The sequence below is a fragment of the Lepidochelys kempii genome, chromosome 2, assembly GCF_965140285.1.
Source record: "Lepidochelys kempii isolate rLepKem1 chromosome 2, rLepKem1.hap1, whole genome shotgun sequence".
Taxonomy (NCBI): domain Eukaryota; kingdom Metazoa; phylum Chordata; order Testudines; family Cheloniidae; genus Lepidochelys; species Lepidochelys kempii.
In genome coordinates, this window is record NC_136381.1 from 262362748 (window position 1) to 262384695 (window position 21948).

Below are 21948 nucleotides of genomic sequence, written 5' to 3' on the forward strand. Positions count from 1 at the left end.
AAGCAGAGGAGGGCGGCTCGGAGTGTTACGACATCCGGGGCCTTTCCTGAAGCGACGCCGCTTGGGTGGGAGCCGGCGGGGGCGGGGCCGCCGTGCACGTGCCTTGTGCGCCGTGGGCGCGGGGCCGGCTGGCGGGGCCGCGTGGCCTGGCCGGCTGATCGCTCTCTGTGCACAGCGGTGCCGGCCAGTTCCATCTCCCGCTTCCTGCGTCCCTTGCTCGATCCCTTGGGCTTTCGTGTGAGACCCGATTGCAATGCAGTTCCCCTGAATCGCTCGGGGAAGAGAGCTCCCTGTGGTCTGGTACCAAGATTAATAGAGGCCAAGATCGAAGCAGGTGTCAGAGGGGTAGCAAGTGCGAGTCGGTATCAGCAAAAACAAGGAGAGAGGCCTTGTGGCACTTTAGAGACGAACACATTTTTTTGGGCATAAGCTTTTGTGGGCTAAAACCCACTTCATCGGAGGCATGGAGTGAACATACAGTAGGGAGGTATGAATACCTTACACGGCATAGGAAAAGATGGGAGTTGCCTTAGAGCTTCCACTGAAACAACAAGAAAAGGAGGACTAGCGGCACCTTGGAGACTAACCAATTTATTTGAGCATGAGCTTTCGCGAGGTACAGCTCCTCCTGAGCTACAGCTCCGACGAAGCGAGCTGTAGCTCACAAAAGCTTACGCTCAAATAAATTGGTTAGTCTCTAAGGTGCCGCTAGTCCTCCTTTTCTTTTTGGGAATACAGACTAACACGGCTGCTACTCTGAAACCTGTCATTGAAACAACAGTATCACCCACATTAATTTAGGCACTGACTGTAATTACGTACCAAAATGTTTCACTTCAAGTTCAGGTTTAGTTTTCAAAAAGTAATCTAAAGAATTATGTCATACGCCCATCACTTCATTAACCTGTGCTGCTTCATCAACTGAACTCTCTGTTTCTATTAAACCTGTACCTTTCCTTTCCATAAGGTGTTTTAATTTTAAATCAAGGGGTGAGATAGACGCATGAAAAGTTGGTGAACTCTGCATAGCTAGATCCTGATAGTCGGGACTAGAAAGAATAACTGGTTTTCGAATACAGGGACTGGAGAAAGTGCTACATACCCTGTAAGGACATGTTGGGGTGGAACAAAACAAAAGTTTGGATTTGTGACTGGATGCTCCAATCACCCATGATTAGATTTTTGGTAGTTAGTAACTACATGATACTGTCCCTGTTCACCACAGGCCACTTTCTCTGTTGGTGCCTTCCACTTGGTCAGTCAGAGTGAGCAAGTCGCTGATCTATTCTGTTGTTGGTACGCATACTCCATTCCACATAAAACTGCATCTATCTCAAACACATCACACCTGCTGCAAATGAACTGACATCCTTTTTCAGAGCAACAGACCATCCATAGGATTTTCCAAGTTTGAGTTTCTGGATGGAAAACCACCAGGGAGGGTACGTTGAGATGCTCTCAGTAGATGTCATCTTCAAGGTGACCTGTTGAATGGACATCCCCCCGATTCCAAATTGACATTCCTGTTCCAAACAATCCTGTTACAGATCCAAATTCCCAAGGAATCAAGACCATGTTTTTGCATATGGGTGTACAATGTGTTCTGATGCATCCGATGAAGTGAGCTGTAGCTCACGAAAGCTTATGCTCAAATAAATTTGTTAGTCTCTAAGGTGCCACAAGTACTCCTTATCTTAATGTGTTCTGAGTGTACCCCTAAGTTGGCAAGATCCTGTACTCATTGCTGATAAGGTGTTATCTTATCCACAAGGAGCACTGAAAAGAAAGATGCAACCTTGGTATGTTTACAATACTCAGATTCTCCCATGTGCCAACAATCAGGTTTAACACCACTGGGATGTGCATGAATTAAACTATGTTAACCAGAACTCTGGGGAAAGGGATGGTAGTGAGTCCACTAGTCGTCCTGAATTCAGGATGGGACATCCCTCAACCCGGGCTGGATATTGTTGGGACTTTGGTCAATTTTGGGTTCCTGAACCGTGATTTCAAACAATACACTAAAAGCATAACATCAAGGTCCAAGTTTAGTTGGAAGTGTGGTCTGAACACAGGCCTTATATCCCCCTACATCTTCGTTTTCCAAATTATGCCATACCAATTCTCCTATTATGGAGTTTTCAGTGGGCCTTATTTTGCCACATTCCATAAACAATTCCATGTACCAAATAAGGCATGACCATATGTTTCACCAGATCTTCCTTTTGAATCATTTTCTACATGTGACAGGTTTCAGAGGAACAGCCGTGTTAGTCTGTATTCGCAAAAAGAAAAGGAGTACTTGTGGCACCTTAGAGACTAACCAATTTATTTGAGCATGAGCTTTCGTGAGCTACAGCTCACTTCATCAGATGTTTACCGTGGAAACTGCAGCAGACTTTATATACACACAGAAATCATGAAACAATACCTCCTCCCACCCCACTGTCCTGCTGGTAATAGCTTATCTAAAGTGATCAACAGGTGGGCCATTTCCAGCACAAATCCAGGTTTTCTCACCCTCCACCCCCCCACACAAATTCACTCTCCTGCTGGTGCTAGCCCATCCAAAGTGACAACTCTTTACATAATCAAGTCGGGCTATTTCCTGCATAGATCAAGGTTTTCTCACATCCCCCCCACCCCCATACACACACAAACTCACTCTCCTGCTGGTAATAGCTCATCTAAACTGACCATTCTCCAGGTTTAAATCCAAGTTAAACCAGAACATCTGGGGGGGGGGGGTAGGAAAAAACAAGAGGAAACAGGCTACCTTGCATAATGACTTAGCCACTCCCAGTCTCTATTTAAGCCTAAATTAATAGTATCCAATTTGCAAATGAATTCCAATTCAGCAGTTTCTCGCTGGAGTCTGGATTTGAAGTTTTTTTGTTTTAAGATAGCGACCTTCATGTCTGTGATTGCGTGACCAGAGAGATTGAAGTGTTCTCCGACTGGTTTATGAATGTTATAATTCTTGACATCTGATTTGTGTCCATTTATTCTTTTACGTAGAGACTGTCCAGTTTGACCAATGTACATGGCAGAGGGGCATTGCTGGCACATGATGGCATAGATCACATTGGTGGATGTGCAGGTGAACGAGCCTCTGATAGTGTGGCTGATGTTATTAGGCCCTGTGATGGTGTCCCCTGAATAGATATGTGGGCACAATTGGCAACGGGCTTTGTTGCAAGGATAAGTTCCTGGGTTAGTGGTTCTGTTGTGTGGTATGTGGTTGTTGGTGAGTATTTGCTTCAGGTTGCGGGGCTGTCTGTAGGCAAGGACTGGCCTGTCTCCCAAGACTTGTGAGAGTGTTGGGTCATCCTTTAGGATAGGTTGTAGATCCTTAATAATGCGTTGGAGGGGTTTTAGTTGGGGGCTGAAGGTGACGGCTAGTGGCGTTCTGTTATTTTCTTTGTTAGGCCTGTCCTGTAGTAGGTAACTTCTGGGAACTCTTCTGGCTCTATCAATCTGTTTCTTTACTTCTGCAGGTGGGTATTGTAGTTGTAAGAAAGCTTGACAGAGATCTTGTAGGTGTTTGTCTCTGTCTGAGGGGTTGGAGCAAATGCGGTTGTATCGCAGAGCTTGGCTGTAGACGATGGATCGTGTGGTGTGGTCAGGGTGAAAGCTGGAGGCATGCAGGTAGGAATAGCGGTCAGTAGGTTTACGGTATAGGGTGGTGTTTATGTGGCCATTGTTTATTAGCACTGTAGTGTCCAGGAAGTGGATCTCTTGTGTGGACTGGACCAGGCTGAGGTTGGTGGTGGGATGGAAATTGTTGAAATCATGGTGGAATTCCTCAAGGGCTTCTTTTCCATGGGTCCAGATGATGAAGATGTCATCAATATAGCGCAAGTAGAGTAGGGGCTTTAGGGGACGAGAGCTGAGGAAGCGTTGTTCTAAATCAGCCATAAAAATGTTGGCATACTGTGGGGCCATGCGGGTACCCATAGCAGTGCCGCTGATCTGAAGGTATACATTGTCCCCAAATGTGAAATAGTTATGGGTAAGGACAAAGTCACAAAGTTCAGCCACCAGGTTAGCCGTGACATTATCGGGGATAGTGTTCTTGACGGCTTGTAGTCCATCTTTGTGTGGAATGTTGGTGTAGAGGGCTTCTACATCCATAGTAGCCAGGATGGTGTTATCAGGAAGATCACCGATGGATTGAAGTTTCCTCAGGAAGTCAGTGGTGTCTCGAAGGTAGCTGGGAGTGCTGGTAGCGTAGGGCCTGAGGAGGGAGTCTACATAGCCAGACAATCCTGCTGTCAGGGTGCCAATGCCTGAGATGATGGGGCGCCCAGGATTTCCAGGTTTATGGATCTTGGGTAGTAGATAGAATATCCCAGGTCGGGGTTCCAGGGGTGTGTCTGTGCGGATTTGATCTTGTGCTTTTTCAGGAAGTTTCTTGAGCAAATGCTGTAGTTGCTTTTGGTAACTCTCAGTGGGATCATAGGGTAATGGCTTGTAGAAACTCGTGTTGGAGAGCTGCCGAGCAGCCTCTTGTTCATATTCCGACCTATTCATGATGACAACAGCACCTCCTTTGTCAGCCTTTTTGATTATGATGTCAGAGTTGTTTCTGAGGCTGTGGATGGCATTGCGTTCCGCATGGCTGAGGTTATGGGGCAAGTGATGCTGCTTTTCCACAATTTCAGCCCGTGCACGTCGGCGGAAGCACTCTATGTAGAAGTCCATGCTACAAGGGGCCACAGCAATGGTTCCCTCACCCCACCTAGCAATATTGTTAACCTATCCAACTATACTCTCAGCCCAGCAGAAGCAGCTGTTCTATCTCGGGGCCTCTCCTTCTGCCCCTCCACCCCCACGAACATGATACAGTTCTGTGGTGACCTAGAATCCTATTTTCGACGTCTCCGTCTCAAGGAATATTTCCAAAATACCTCTGAACAACATACTAATCCACAGAGGTCTCCCTGCCAACACTACAGAAAGAGGGATTCTAGATGGACTCCTCCTGAAGGTCGAAACAGCAGACTGGACTTCTACATAGAGTGCTTCCGCCGACGTGCACGGGCTGAAATTGTGGAAAAGCAGCATCACTTGCCCCATAACCTCAGCCATGCGGAACGCAATGCCATCCACAGCCTCAGAAACAACTCTGACATCATAATCAAAAAGGCTGACAAAGGAGGTGCTGTTGTCATCATGAATAGGTCGGAATATGAACAAGAGGCTGCTCGGCAGCTCTCCAACACGAGTTTCTACAAGCCATTACCCTATGATCCCACTGAGAGTTACCAAAAGCAACTACAGCATTTGCTCAAGAAACTTCCTGAAAAAGCACAAGATCAAATCCGCACAGACACACCCCTGGAACCCCGACCTGGGATATTCTATCTACTACCCAAGATCCATAAACCTGGAAATCCTGGGCGCCCCATCATCTCAGGCATTGGCACCCTGACAGCAGGATTGTCTGGCTATGTAGACTCCCTCCTCAGGCCCTACGCTACCAGCACTCCCAGCTACCTTCGAGACACCACTGACTTCCTGAGGAAACTTCAATCCATCGGTGATCTTCCTGATAACACCATCCTGGCTACTATGGATGTAGAAGCCCTCTACACCAACATTCCACACAAAGATGGACTACAAGCCGTCAAGAACACTATCCCCGATAATGTCACGGCTAACCTGGTGGCTGAACTTTGTGACTTTGTCCTTACCCATAACTATTTCACATTTGGGGACAATGTATACCTTCAGATCAGCGGCACTGCTATGGGTACCCGCATGGCCCCACAGTATGCCAACATTTTTATGGCTGATTTAGAACAACGCTTCCTCAGCTCTCGTCCCCTAAAGCCCCTACTCTACTTGCGCTATATTGATGACATCTTCATCATCTGGACCCATGGAAAAGAAGCCCTTGAGGAATTCCACCATGATTTCAACAATTTCCATCCCACCACCAACCTCAGCCTGGTCCAGTCCACACAAGAGATCCACTTCCTGGACACTACAGTGCTAATAAACAATGGCCACATAAACACCACCCTATACCGTAAACCTACTGACCGCTATTCCTACCTGCATGCCTCCAGCTTTCACCCTGACCACACCACACGATCCATCGTCTACAGCCAAGCTCTGCGATACAACCGCATTTGCTCCAACCCCTCAGACAGAGACAAACACCTACAAGATCTCTGTCAAGCTTTCTTACAACTACAATACCCACCTGCAGAAGTAAAGAAACAGATTGATAGAGCCAGAAGAGTTCCCAGAAGTTACCTACTACAGGACAGGCCTAACAAAGAAAATAACAGAACGCCACTAGCCGTCACCTTCAGCCCCCAACTAAAACCCCTCCAACGCATTATTAAGGATCTACAACCTATCCTAAAGGATGACCCAACACTCTCACAAGTCTTGGGAGACAGGCCAGTCCTTGCCTACAGACAGCCCCGCAACCTGAAGCAAATACTCACCAACAACCACATACCACACAACAGAACCACTAACCCAGGAACTTATCCTTGCAACAAAGCCCGTTGCCAATTGTGCCCACATATCTATTCAGGGGACACCATCACAGGGCCTAATAACATCAGCCACACTATCAGAGGCTCGTTCACCTGCACATCCACCAATGTGATCTATGCCATCATGTGCCAGCAATGCCCCTCTGCCATGTACATTGGTCAAACTGGACAGTCTCTACGTAAAAGAATAAATGGACACAAATCAGATGTCAAGAATTATAACATTCATAAACCAGTCGGAGAACACTTCAATCTCTCTGGTCACGCAATCACAGACATGAAGGTCGCTATCTTAAAACAAAAAAACTTCAAATCCAGACTCCAGCGAGAAACTGCTGAATTGGAATTCATTTGCAAATTGGATACTATTAATTTAGGCTTAAATAGAGACTGGGAGTGGCTAAGTCATTATGCAAGGTAGCCTGTTTCCTCTTGTTTTTTCCTACCCCCCCCCCCCCCCCAGATGTTCTGGTTTAACTTGGATTTAAACCTGGAGAATGGTCAGTTTAGATGAGCTATTACCAGCAGGAGAGTGAGTTTGTGTGTGTATGGGGGTGGGGGGGATGTGAGAAAACCTTGATCTATGCAGGAAATAGCCCGACTTGATTATGTAAAGAGTTGTCACTTTGGATGGGCTAGCACCAGCAGGAGAGTGAATTTGTGTGGGGGGGTGGAGGGTGAGAAAACCTGGATTTGTGCTGGAAATGGCCCACCTGTTGATCACTTTAGATAAGCTATTACCAGCAGGACAGTGGGGTGGGAGGAGGTATTGTTTCATGATTTCTGTGTGTATATAAAGTCTGCTGCAGTTTCCACGGTAAACATCTGATGAAGTGAGCTGTAGCTCACGAAAGCTCATGCTCAAATAAATTGGTTAGTCTCTAAGGTGCCACAAGTACTCCTTTTCTTTCTACATGTGGTAATACTTTTTTCCAATTTACATACAGTAAACATGTAGGCCCTTTTAAGTGAACTAAGGGTGATACTTTCCCTTCCAATACCCTTAACATGTTGTATGGGATAATTTACATACTGAGGTGATAACTCCTGTTTTGAAATCAGGAAAACAAAGTCCCCCTCTTTTGAATGATAAACAAACCATCCCCTGGCAGCAGTCTCATCCTGCACAATTAACAATATATGTACCCTAAGCAGATCTTCATGCTATACCTGCCTGACATATGGACTAGAATTTGGTAGATAGTTCTATTAATCCACACAGTAAATCTGGCCCTATCCCACATTTTGTTATGCAATTCCTCAGGGCCACAGATACATCGCCATGCTAAAATAGTTTCATATTGTGAGGAAAGGGTCGTTTGCGTGTGTGTCAGGCTGCAGCATCAGAAAATGGCTAAAGAGGCCAGTATGTATATAAATATCCATAGATATGTGCACGGCCACACACACACAGATACATCTATTTGTGGACATATTGCATTACACTGGTATTCTACATTACAATTAAGCATCAGTGCCACTGACAACCCCTCACCAGGACCCAGGCTCAGTTCCTCCACACATCCTTCAGGCACAGCTCAATGCTATCCTCTACCAAGGGGTTCAGTTTGGTGCCACCCTCATCCCAGCACCCCCAACCATCAGTCTATAGACTTTGGTTGAGACCAGACCCTGCCACTGCAAGGGCCTTGGCTAGTCACCCTCTCCTGCCCCAAAGGTACAGGATAAGTCCAACTCCTGCCCCCAGGGCATCAGAGAGAAGTGCTCCACCTTCCACACACACACATCCCGTGATATGACCTGTAGCTAGCTCATCAAAGCCCCGGTGCCCCTGCCAGACCCAGTGCAGACCCCACAGCACGAAGGCGACCATACATCCTGTTTTGGCTGGGACAGGACTTTTTAAGCCCTGTACTGGCCATCCTGACTTTTCTAGCAAAAGTGGGCCTTTGTCCCCTTTGCTCTTGCCAGCTTGATCAATTAGCAAGAACAAATGGGACAATGCCCTGTTTTGTCAAAAGAGTGGGGTACAGGGAGGCAAGCGGTGATGCCAGCCCTGTACAGGGAGGCAGTCACGGCTCAGGCAAGCACCGATGCTAGCCCCAGCCTCACACAGGTAGGCAGGCAGGGCTTGAGTGAGAAGCAACACCAACATCAGCCCCGCCCAGGGTCTCTGGCAGCCAGCAGCACCAGCACCAGCCCCATGTAGGGAGGAGGGCTCAGACAAGCATCTTGGACAAGTGCCCCATAAGGTGTCCCATTTTCATTTTGAGGAAATACGGTCACCCTACACAGCACCCCCAGGATCCCAGCCCCCCACAGGGTGCAAGTAGTTGAGCTCCTGTGATCTATATCCCCTCAACCCTCCCCCCAGGGGCCAGGCTGAACCATGAGCCCACCCCATCAGCCTGCTCGCAGGCCATCTCCCATCCTGGAGTAGGAGACAGTTCCCACAGCGACCATTCCCATACAGGGGACAGGACAGCCAGAAAGCCTGAAGGTAGATTTGAGTTTCACAGCATCAGGGGGATTCCCTCATACTGCTTGTGTGTGAACCCAGCAATGCCCCTCAGCTCTCCCCATGTTACATGCACAGTAAAAATTAGACAGCTTGGAGTTGCTTACTGTATTTATTACAAATACTGTATTAGACACCATGCTATCTCCATGGAATGCCACCAAGTTCAAGAAAGTGGAAGTTTACAGATTCGTGTATCACTTGATCAATATATTTGGCGATGAGGCTAGATTTTAATGAAGTTACCATAAATCACTAATGGAAGAGCACTCCATATGATCTCACACCAAGGATAATAAAGGCAAAGGTCTAAGAAGTTTAGAGCTTCCATTGAAACAGCAATATCACACAAATTAAGTCAGGCATTCTAATTACATACTTAAAATGCATCACTTCAAGTACAGATTTAGTTTTCAAAATGTCATTTAAAAATGTTACATCATACACTTAATACTGCAAAAATAAATGAGCAGTTACCAAATTCAATAATCTGAGAAGCTGCAATCCATAATGTATTAAAAATTAAAAAGCTTCTGGGCCTTGATTATTAGTATTGTGTAATAAATATGTTTAAATAGTTTTATCCACTAGTGAATGCTCAGCTCGTACTTCAAATAAAACTAAAAATAGGTCAGAACAAAATGTTTTTAAATACAAATTTAAGAACTATTTTGAGTGAGTTTAGTGCTAGTGAAAGTGCTAGATTACAGCCTTGGAGACTGAAGTCCTTTTATCTACAGGACAGAGATAACAGGCATGAGTACAACCTTCTCCACACAGACTTGCCTAGGTGCTTCAGCCATGAGCTGGAGGGACCACCTCTCCAATATAAGAAGGTTGTTTGGGCTCCAGGCCTATTTACAATTACCAGTTGTGTGTGGGGAGACTGGGTGGGAAAGGGAAGAGAGGCATTATGCTGTACAATAGACAAGTTGCTAGTGGGTATGGTAGTCTCAGTCCAAGAGAGCCAGCAGACTGTCACCACCAACTTGTGCTAGATTCAGACTTGTAACCTAAAGGTTCAATACCAGGCACGAGACATGTACAGTATTGTAGAACCACATCCTTGAATTTTTTATTTTATTTTTATTCCCCACCCCTCTTTTTTCATTATTAAAAAGAAAATGACACCTCAATGTGAGGTCTATAACTAAGATACATAGACCACCACCAAGCACACAGATTTCAGTCATCTTTTTTCAACTCCTTGGGTTTTGCCAGGTATTCCCGATACATTGAGTAGAGCACACCTGAAATACAAACACAGGCAAAACAGTTAAATATACATCCTTTATTAAAGTAGAAGACTATTTCAAGAACTGTCTGCAGCCAGGAAGACTACTAGCATGAGAAGAAAATATGGGTGTCTGTATTCTTTATAATCTCACTTCCCATCTAGAATTTCAGTAATAGCCACAATTCATTTGTTAAAATGAAGGACATAAACACACATACATCTCTCTACATACTGATGGTATCAAAGCTAGTATGATTTATAGTCTAGCTATACCTTCAATTTAGATGCAAGCTGTAGACAACTGCTGATCTTTCCCATGGAGAAATGAGTTTAAGAAAGTTAAAATTAATAATTGTCAAATAACTTTGGAGAAAGCAGAAGAGTTCAGAAACACCTTAAAATATCCACAACATGCATGGGGCAACTGTATTCTTTGTTTTCCTCACTGACTTAGCACCTTTGGAAAAAAATCAAGCTAAGTGCCCCAAACGTGAACACACAATTTCATGCGTTGTGTAGAAAGTCAAGGGAGAAACTGGAGAGATGTGTTCAAACATGGTTACCTAGATACCAGGCACACTAATTTTATGATACTGAGCCAAGAAACCAGTTTGCTAGCTCAGCCTCACTAAAAGAACTTACTATGTTTGCAAGTTTCTAGTGCAGTTGGAAACAGTTAATGGTTTACAAGCTAGTCCAAGGTATTTATCCTTTAGTGTAAAGAACACTTTTAAAGTAAGTCTGCCATCATTAAGAGGTAACTAGGGCTCGACAACAGCTGTCTGTTTTATACATACCACAAGTCATTGCTCCAACAACAAAGCCCTGGGCTGCCACACGCATGTGAATCAGATGAATAGACATTTTTGTATTGCCTCTGTGCTTCAGTTTGTACAGTCCATAGCTTACAACTGCAACCAAGCCTGCCATCCCTATAAGGCAGGGTAAACAAGTGTTTAGTAATTACATGATTTTACATTCCTCACTCATAAGACTTGCTTTAAAAGTAAAAGTCAACAACTTAAAATTTAACAAAAGCTATTTATAACCCCTCCTCCCCACACACAAGTGTTTTAGCCCCATCATTAACACCTAACAGTAACTACAGTTTTCAGAGTAACAGCCGTGTTAGTCTGTATTCGCAAAAAGAAAAGGAGTACTTGTGGCACCTTAGAGGCTAACCAATTTATTTGAGCATAAGCTTTCGTGAGCTACGATGAAGTGAGCTGTAGCTCACGAAAGCTTATGCTCAAATAAATTGGTTAGTTTCTAAGGTGCTACAAGTACTCCTTTTCTAGTAACTACAGTGTTAGCTTATGTTCAGTAGAATTAGTTAATAGGCAATTCCTTTCCCACCCAAGTAACGTCTAGGCTGACCCAGAAGCCAGCCCAGACTGGACCCCCAACAGAGTTTTGGTATTCCATTACTGGAGAACTGAGTTAAAAAAACTAAGACATGGCATATCATTGCACAACATTCGTTCCAGATAGACAGCTGGGGATAGCAGCCTTGATGGACGTCAGAGCTGTTTTGATACTGGTCAGAAACTTCCGTAAGAGCAAATTAACTGCCTCTGCTTTTCAGAGGAATGCTCTTAGAGCTGTAGTTCAAAAACAAACAGGAGTTCTCAAATGCAACTCTGAACAAAGTTCAAACTGCATCCATGCACTAATAGCAGTACTAGATTTCTTGGTCTAGACACCCACAAATGAAGATTGTTATTGTTTGTATCTGTCAAGTTTGACCCTGGATTCACTTGAATACTGGCATTGGACAGGTCATGTTATTTCTCCTGTGCACTGGAGCATTAGCTCAACAGAGGACACATTTAATTGCCTCACCAATCTACTAGAATTCTTTGAGGGAGTCAACAAGCATGTGGACAAAGGAGATCCAGTGGATGTAGTGTGTGGGAGGGATAGCTCAGTGGTTTGAGTACTGGCCTGCTAAACCCAGGGTTGTGAGTTCAATCCTTGAGGGGGCCATTTAGGGATCTGAGGCAAAAATTGGGGATTGGTCCTGCTTTGAGCAGGGGGTTGGACTAGATGACCTCCTAAGGTCCCTTCCAATTCTGATATTCTATGATTCTATTTAGATGTTCAAAAAGCCTTTGACAAGATCCCTCACCAAAGACTTAAGTAAAATAAGCAGTCATGGGATAAGAGGGAAGGTTCTCTCATGTATTGGTAACTGGTTAAAAGATAGGAAACAAAGGGTAGGAATAAATGGTCAGTTTTCAGAATGGAGAGAGGTAAATAGTAGTGTCCCCCAGATATCTGTACTGGGCCCAGTCCTATTTAACATTCATAAATGAACTGGTCTGATGTGAAAGTCCATTTCTTCAACCAGAAGACTTCAGCACCTACAACTGTCAGTTTAGCAAGAGGCAAGTTCACACTTTTTTAAAGAGTCTAGTCACTTACTAATTTGGGAGAGTCTGAAGTGACCAGATGTAGTCCCTGTGACATATGACATCCTGGAAAAGCCTTATGGAATTAAGTATTTTAAGAATCCATTGCATTAAAAATCCAATTGGTTATGTAGCTTCCCTAGGAACGTAAGTAATGCAATCTCTGGGAAATATTAGGAACTTCAAAGGACTTTTGGGGACAATGTGTGAAGTAGATTTCCTAGGAAATACTTGGGACTAGGGGGATGGAAGTGACCCACCCCTTTTGAAGCTTCCTTTGAGCAAAAAAGCCCACTGCCTGGCTGATTACCTACACGGTCTCTTCAAAGGTCCAGACGGGATAAAGCAGTGATTTAGAGTCATGAGGGTGACAGTTCTGAGCTGAGGCTGATGTGAACTTGTGACCATAGAAGAGATCCCATTTTGGGGTTTGAAGGACTAACCACCTGCCAGAGTCCATGTTGGAGCTGGGGTGATCTCTGGTGAGCATGTGTGTAGGTCCTTTTGTTGTTTTTAATATGTTTTCTCTAATTCTTTTATCCTAAGAATAAATAAGCTTGCATAGAAAGAGCTGTATGGTACCTAAACAATGGGCAGTTAACACTGCTATTAGTCTCTGAAGAGAAAGCAAACAGGTCTGCTTAGGCAGTCTGTCTTGCTGGGAACAGTGAAGGCTGGGAACTGTTCAGCCTGGAAGTATCCAGGTCAGAAGGGAGACACTCATATCACCATCCAAGAGAGGTGACGGCCATGAGAGTCAGAAGCCTAGAATGGGTGCCCTTGCTGGGCCACAGAGAGGGAATACAGGTGCAGTTACCCTGAACTGTGACAGCCCTCTACTGCCAGGCCTCTGGGCTTGCTGCAAGGTATGTTTCCCCAAGTATAGGATCCACTACCCAAAATTTGAAATAAGGGGTGTGTAAGCAACTATCTTTTAAATGGAAGACAGAGGGAATTACAAGGAATACATAGACATTTTAAGTCTACAGTGTTTGATAAAGCTACCAGATAAGAGTATTAATTCAGGTAGAACACCATAATAGGTTCAAGAGGTAGGGCAAAATTATCACAGTACTATACCGAATGAGGAAGCAATATTTCACAGTAATTTCCTGTTGGTAGTGTGTGACTGCATTTACTATAATCACCGCCCATTACATGAACACTTATGCAACCATGTATTTTCCCAGATTTACTGGTCTTACTCCACGGCATCATTGCACTGTGAAATTGAAACTTACCAACAGGTACAAAGGGTGACTCTTTAGATTTTCTGATCAGTTTTGATGCCTGGCTGTTATCAGTCTCATAGCTAGGAAGAACGGATTTCTGACTAGATGTCATGTTGACTGCGGAGAAGAAGAAAATCTGCTTTAGAATTTAGGAGTTTTTTCACATTTGAGAGTTCTGTAGAAGTAAGACCTTGAATGTACCACAAGTATATAAAGGACAGTAACTTCCACTGTATATTCAGTTATAAACAAGATACAAGTTAAAAAACTTTGAACTAATAAGATGGTGTATGGCTTAATCCACACTAACTACTACAATGTTTATCTATACCACCAAGCTAAATTCAATTTTATGAATATAAAAACCTCAGAATGTAGGCATGGCTTTTACAATACAAGAATAAGCTTTGGTAGTAATTCCATATCAAACAGACATATCAAAAAGCCATTAGGCAAAAGCTTCCTGTCGTACTTTCCACACAAAGAATCGAGTTCCCAGCACCTTCATGAAAGGCACAGTCAATTCTGGTTTTTCACAAACTAAGCCAGTGAGAGCTTAGATCAGAAGCATTTCCTTGCAAAATTTCTGTCCTCCACCATATTGCTTCATTTCTGTGGGGCTACTCATCCATGCTGGCACTGGATTTTAAGTGGGAGGAGGGGAAGGGGAAGAGTCCCTGACATATTTTGAGAGGAAAATCAGTAAGCCACTACAGAAGGTCAGCCAGCACATTTGACAAGCAGGGAAAAATGCACCTCCAGTATACTCTACTTTAAGTTTAAACTATCTCAATTCAGATTTTTACTGAAGAGCCAGAAGCCTAATATTTAAAGAGAGAGTAGGTACTGGGTCTAGTATTGATATCAGACCTGCAGGAGTTTGTTTGATGGACACACCATAGTTTGCATATGGGACATGTCAACCTTTTAAAAATAAATGGATTATCATTCCCAAATCAATGAATACTTTTCTCATGCAATACTATTTCATCTACAATTAAAAAGTTCAAGTTGAAAGATGTTCTATCTATCAAGACTGAGGGGCGAGAAGGAACAGCTGCTAAGAGTAGACCACCACTGTTCAGACTGATGACTACCAAAAAAAAAAATGAAGAAAACCTGATATCAAGGCTTGCCAGTGACCCAATTTCAATATTTCCAGCAAGCATTGATAGGGAAGGATTTAAAAAAAAGAAAAAAGCATGTATGTCACCATAGATCACTTCCTTCTTCAGACTTTGGCACTAGCAGAGAATTAATTATATTCTTCCTGTAATTCAGGAATGCTGGAAAAAAAGCTGACTTTAGATGGTCAGTTCAGTAACTATTACAGACCTCCTAGTCAGGCTGATTAGGCTGTATTTTTATTGTTTGAGTTTTCCTAACAATGTGCTCAGCACTGCAAGGCATAAAGAGAGTGTGCCTCACAAAGCTTTCCATCTCAGACAGTGCAGTGTAAATGGACTCTCATGAGAATAAATGCCCCATGGTATTTAAGTCATTTGTAAAGCACTGATTTACTCAAAAAGCAAGCTACCTATATGCATATGCCAAATAATAATTTTGATGCCATTCACGTTTAAATATAGACGTATACACCTGAATTTGAAAAGACTGGCTTATTTATATTTTCACAACCAAGTTTACACCACTTTATCATACATATCGTGGGCAAGGAGAGAAAGGACAACACTTTACGAACAGATCCAGGTCTAATCTGATTGTCAGTATTGAGAAGCTATGACAATCTTCTTAGTGGAGAAGTAACAATTTCGAATGCCCTTAACTATAAAATACCCTTAGCTATAAAATGGGACCTACAGCACCGATAAAAAGATGCAGAACAGCACCTGACATCTCGGTAAATGCGGAAGGGGAAGTCAAAACTAAATGCTCTCATGTTCTCCCACAGGGAGGGCACAGTAGGATGTTTAGTCAAAGGCAAGGTAACGTATTTGTTTCGCCATGACCTTCAACTCCACCAGAGGTCCCAGGAAAGGCTTTCAGAGCGAAGACCCGTGGGGGGTGGAGGAGGAAGTGGAATCATGCTGAGGAGAGCACCCCGAGGCGGCCCTCGTTTGGCACGGGGCATTTTCAGGTCATGAAGGGCTCAAACCCCCTCCTCAGCACCTCACTCAGCGGGAACGCTTCGCGGGGTGCGGGAGGGGTGCGCCCCTACCCTCAGGCAAGCTCCCTGGAGCGGGTACCCCGCCCAAGCCCCAAGGCAAGGCGCCCTGCTGGGGGCGACCCCCACAGGCCCCCTTTGTTACGACACCAGGAGATTTACCCTTCGCCCCCGGACAGGCAGGGACACCCTCCCCCGGAGGCGACGATACCCCAGGCCTAGCGTAGCCCGGCCCCCTCCTCATTGCATCACCCCCCCCCGCCCGTTACCCGTATCCCAGCCCCCCCCGGCCAGCTCCCTCCGCTCCGCCCCCGCGTCCTTCCAGCTTCCCGAACCCGCCCGCCAGCCCCGCGGCCACCACAGGCCCCCTCCAGCTCCGGGTCAGTACGCGGAGCCCCCCCACACCGCGGTCCCCCCCCCCAGACCCCTCCCCCTCGGGCCCGCGACCCGCACTCACGACTCCCCGCTCAGCCCCTACACGACACCAACGCTGAGGGAGCTACGCAGCCGCTGCCACCCGCTCCGAGACCGGCCGGCTTCTGCTGCCTGCGCGCGCGCGCGCCACCCCCCTGCTCTTATTGGCGGACAGCGTTCAGCCCACCCGGCGCGGGCGGGGGGACCGCGGCTGGGGCGTTACCCGCCTACGGCCTCCACCCCCGAAACTACAGCTCCCAGCGTGCCTCGGGGAAACGGAGGCGCCCTCCCGCGTGACCCCATGCCGGTGCGTGGGAAATCCGTCCCCGCCTCCCCCGTTATCAGCCAATCACATGAGAGGCTGGTGACGCCAGGTCCTTATATGGTCAAAGGAGGGGCTCGCTCCTCTGCAATGCAGGGGGCGGTGCTGCTGAGCCATCGTGACTCCGCTGACCCTGGGCCCGGCTGCGCCTGCGCCCGCCCGCGTGCGCGCGCCCCGGCCCACCCCAGTCATTCGCAAAGCACGAGCCTGGCTTGAGAAAATCCACTGCGAAAACCAGCCATTGGGGCCTTTCCGTGGCAGGGCACGTAACCTTCCCAAGCCTTTCTCCACTGCTGAGTGGTCTATGGAAGCTGTCTGTTTAAAGCAGAAGTAGAGATGTCACCCTGACCCAATCACAGGCCTCCAGGAGCTGGGACTTTAAGCAAAACATCCGAAATCCTAAGGCTTGGCCGCATGGCTGATTGGAGAGCCAGACTGTTTACTGCTTGTGTTTTGGCTCATCCAACTCCTAACCAGATTGTTCCAGCTGTGGATGGGGGCAGCACTAATGCAGTTCAGTCCCCTTTGTCTCTTGGCAGCTCTTGAGCCCCTGTGGCCAATGATCCTATCAGCGATCCTGGCTCCTTAAAACCACTTAACAGCTAGTTCCCCTGCAAAACTTTTACAAGTCTTCCCAGTACCTGTAGGATAACACCAGTTGTAAGGCCTTATCTATATCGGGGAAAGGGAAACATTCTAACTTACAGATTTTTAACCCTGGGTGGGAAGGTGCGCTCCCTAGCCTTTCCTCCACCTAGGGACTGCAGGGACCTAGCAGTCGTTTCCTGGGAGCTGTGGTAAGCGCTCCTGGGGCCCCAAACCCCCTCATGCACACCTACCCAAGCCCAGAGCCCCTTCGTGCACCCCAAACCCCTCATTCCTGGCTCCACCCCAGAGCCTGCACCACTAGCCAGAGCTTTCACCCCCTGCACCCCAGTCCAGAGCCCTCTCCCACACCCTGACCAACTCATTTCTGGCCCCATCTGGAGCCTGCACCCCAACCTCCTCCCCCAGCCTGGTGAAAGTGTGGGGGGGGGTAGGGAAGAGCGAGTGAGGGTTGATGGAGAAAGCAGGGGCAGGGCCTCAGAGAAGGGGCAGAACCTTGGGGCAGTGGTTGGTTTTGTGCTATTAGAAAGTTAGCAACCCCCTAATTGCCCATTCAGATCTTTAAATAGGCTGTTGCTTTTCTCCCTGACTTTCCTGTATTGCTAAAGGGAAAGGAGGTTCCAGGACTCATTCAAGTACAGGCAAGTTGTTCTAGCTGATTTTAAAACTAGTTCGCCTAAGCTGATTTAAACCTGGTTAGAACAGAGGTGGCCAACCTGAGCCTGAGAAGGAGCCAGGATTTACCAATGTACATTGCCAAAGAGCCCCAGTAATACATCAGCAGCCCCCCCATCAGCTCTTGCCCTCGAACCCCCAGTGCCTCCTGCCCGCGGGCAACCCCGCCAGTCAGCGCCTGCCGCAATCAGCTGTTTAGCATGTGCAGGAGGCTCTGTGGGGGAGGGGAAGGAGCGAGGGCATGGCAGGCTCAGGGGTAGAGGACTTGGGGGAAGGAGTAGAGTGGGGGCAGAGCAGGGGGTTCAGCAGTGAGCACCCCCCTGCACACTGGAAAGTTAGCATCTGTAGCCCCAGTGTCAGCGCCTATGTGTAAGCGGGGGAACAGTCCCGCTATTGTGGGGAACTTTCCTGGCTTCTGCACCACCCCGGTGAAATGGGCTAGCGAAAGGATCGGAGTCCTCGCTCCCACTTCCTTTACCCAGCGGCCTCCCTGCCCTTGAGGACTCCCCTTCCACTCTCCTGTCTGGCAGAGTCCTCGTAACCCCAACAAGGCTGGGCCTAGGACTCCTGGGGGGCTTGACCCCCAACCCTGCTGTGGTCACCTAGGACAAGGGCTAGGATGTCCCCGCTCCGGGGTACTCTCTCTGCACTGGGCACTTCTCTGACCCACTGACCATTACATACAAGTTAAAGCAAATGCAAGTTATTTAATCAACAATTAATTTTAAAAAGAATAAGGAATAATGGGAAAGGTTAAAGGAAACACATCAACCTGCTTGGTGGCAGGGAACATCACAGTGTCTCTGGAACGTCAGGGCAGTTCACAGTCTGTTCCTTGTAAGTCCCAGGCCTCCTTCTCCGGCCCTGGCTGTGCTGCAGGGATGCTGTGGGTTGGACGCTTGCTCTGGTGGTGGCCACACGCTCTCAGGCTCTAAGTGGTAGGACCCTTCTTCCCAGTGTCGCCCCCGCCCTGTCGGGGTTACGATCCAAGCCTGGCCTGCAGAGCCTCTTGGCTAAGGCGTCTCCCTGTGCTGGGCCCGCTGCCCAGGGTCCCCCTCGCTCTCCCCAGCTGCTCACCGCACCCAGCTCCGGACTGCTCCAGCCCCAGCTGCACCACTCTTGTCTCTGCACGGCTGCTGCTCTGCCTCCAGCTCCCTGGGCTGCTTCTCTGGCCCCTCTGCCTCTGGTTGTCGCAGCTCTGCTCCCAGGACAGGTCTGCTCTGCAGGCTGCTTCTGTGACTCTGCTCCCAGCACTGACCTGCTTCCTGGGCTGCTTTCCTGGCCCCTCTGGCTCTGGTTGCCGCAGCTCTGCTCCTAGGACAGGGTCTGCTCTCTCTGAGCTGCTTTTCTGGTCCCTCTGGATCTGGCACAGCTCTGCTCCCCAGTTTAGCTTGGGACCCTGCTTTCTCCTCAGCTCGGCCCCACTCTGTCTGTCTGACCCAGGCAAATCCAGCTCACACGGAGGACGAGGACGGGACCTCCCTGGCCTCCTGACTCCCTGATTAGCCTGCCCGCCAGGTCATTCAGGCTGACCTGGAGCATTGACCTCTCCCCATTGTTCCTGGGGACTATCAGTCTCAGGGTCCTGGTTTCCCATAGACCCTTCCCCTTTTAGTACTGGGAGCTAGCCAACCAAAACACCCCCACTGAATGTTAGTAAGGGAGCAACAGTCCCCTTACATTTACATCATTTCAGTTTACACAAGTGTGTAAATAGACAGTACTGTACATAGAAACAACTTATCTAAATACATACAAAACCAGCTGAACTTAAAATATAAATCAATACCGATGACTTGAAATCTTATTAAAATATGTAGAATCTGTTTGGCCTACAGAAGGTTGCACTTAGGTTTATGTGGCCTTCCTGTGTAATAAGGTTGGGCACCACTGGTGTAGATGGTCCCTCTAAATGTCTGGACTGGAAATGGCCGAACATTCAGAGATGTTGCAACTTCTCTTTTTCCCCACAAGTCCTATACAGAATGATACGTCCTGTATCAAGGGATGCAACAGCAAGTTTCTTCCCACAGCCTCACTGATGAGAGTGTTGCTATAAATATCTTCTGGTCCCTTTGCAAACAAGAACATTCCACCCAAAACCCAGTTCATCTGCATGAGCTGGGGCTGCTGCCGATGTCCAATCACTGGAGGATTTTTCTTCCCTTTTTTCTGAGAAGCCAGTCTTGTGTGGCTTATCAGCTGGCAAGTACCCAAACCTGAAGTCTCCTGGCAAACAGCTATAGCAACTTCTCTGCCAAACTGATTAATATCACCGTACTACTCTTTCCTACAGCAAACAGTGTCACAACTGGAACACAATGCTGCCCGCATTAGATGACGACTTGCCCCACGTAAATGCAGCATGCAAGTCTGAAACCTCCTGCTCCTTTCGGTACAGTGTGTCCACCAGGCAACAGCTAAAAGCTTCATTGCTCGCTATGCCTCATCGAACAGCACTGAATGTACTGTCTGACAAAAAGAAAAGGAGTACTTGTGGCACCTTAGAGACTAACCAATTTATTTGAGCATGAGCTTTCGTGAGCTACAGCTCACTTCATCGGACGCATACTGTGGAAACTGCAGAAGACATTATATACACACAGAGACCATGAAACAATACCTCCTCCCACCCCACTGTCCTGCTGGTAATATCTTATCTAAAGTGATCATCAAGTTGGGCCATTTCCAGCACAAATCCAGGTTTTCTCACCCTCCGCCCCCCCCCCCCAAACTCACTCTCCTGCTGGTAATAGCCCATCCAAAGTGACAACTCTCTTCACAATGTGTATGATAATCAAGGTGGGCCATTTCCTGCACAAATCCAGGTTCTCTCACTCCCTCACCCCCCTCCAAAAACCACACACACAAACTCACTTTCCTGCTGGTAATAGCTTATCCAAAGTGACCACTCTCCCTACAATGTGCATGATAATCAAGGTGGGCCATTTCCAGCACAAATCCAGGTTTTCTCACCTCCCCCACCCCCATACACACACAAACTCACTCTCCTGCTGGTAATAGCTCATCCAAAGTGACCACTCTCCCTACAATGTGCATGGTAATCAAGGTGGGCCATTTCCAGCACAAATCCAGGCTCTCTCACACACACACCCCTTTCCCGGGGACACACACACACACACACACAAACTCACTCTCCTGCTGGCAGTAGCTCATCCAAACTAACCACTTTCCAAGTTTAAATCCAAGTTTAACCAGAATGTCTGGGGGGGGGGGGGTTTGTAGGAAAAAACAAGGGGAAATAGGCTACCTTGCATAATGACTTAGCCACTCCCAGTCTCTATTTAAGCCTAAATTAATAGTATCCAATTTGCAAATGAATTCCAATTCAGCAGTTTCTCGCTGGAGTCTGGATTTGAAGTTTTTTTGTTTTAAGATAGCAACCTTCATGTCTGTGATTGCGTGACCAGAGAGATTGAAGTGTTCTCCGACTGGTTTATGAATGTTATAATTCTTGACATCTGATTTGTGTCCATTTATTCTTTTACGTAGAGACTGTCCAGTTTGACCAATGTAAATGGCAGAGGGGCATTGTTGGCACATGATGGCATATATCACATTGGCGGATGTGCAGGTGAACGAGCCTCTGATAGTGTGGCTGATGTTATTAGGTCCTGTGATGGTGTCCCCTGAATAGATATGTGGGCACAGTTAGCAACGGGCTTTGTTGCAAGGATAAGTTCCTGGGTTAGTGGTTCTGTTGTGTGGTATGTGGTTGTTGGTGAGTATTTGCTTCAGGTTGCAGGGCTGTCTGTAGGCAAGGACTGGCCTGTCTCTCCAAGATTTGTGAGAGACAGGCCAGTCCTTGCCTACAAGGTGCGTAGAAAGCTGGCTAGATTGTCGGGCTCAACGGGTAGTGATCAATGGCTCCATATCTAGTTGGCAGCCGGTATCAAGTGGAGTACCCCAAG

General features: G+C 47.0%; 1 protein-coding gene across 1 annotated transcript; it reads right to left on the reverse strand.

The window, feature by feature from the left end:
* Positions 1-9087: 9087 nt before the first annotated feature.
* Positions 9088-14095, reverse strand: HIGD1A (HIG1 hypoxia inducible domain family member 1A). Its single transcript, XM_078851870.1, has 3 exons — positions 13884-14095; positions 11029-11163; positions 9088-10244 (listed from the first exon to the last, which is right to left on the reverse strand). Exons 1-3 carry the CDS (start codon positions 13984-13986, stop codon positions 10180-10182), a joined length of 303 nt encoding a protein of 100 aa, XP_078707996.1. The 5' UTR covers positions 13987-14095; the 3' UTR covers positions 9088-10179.
* Between the last annotated feature and the right edge of the window lie 7853 nt (positions 14096-21948).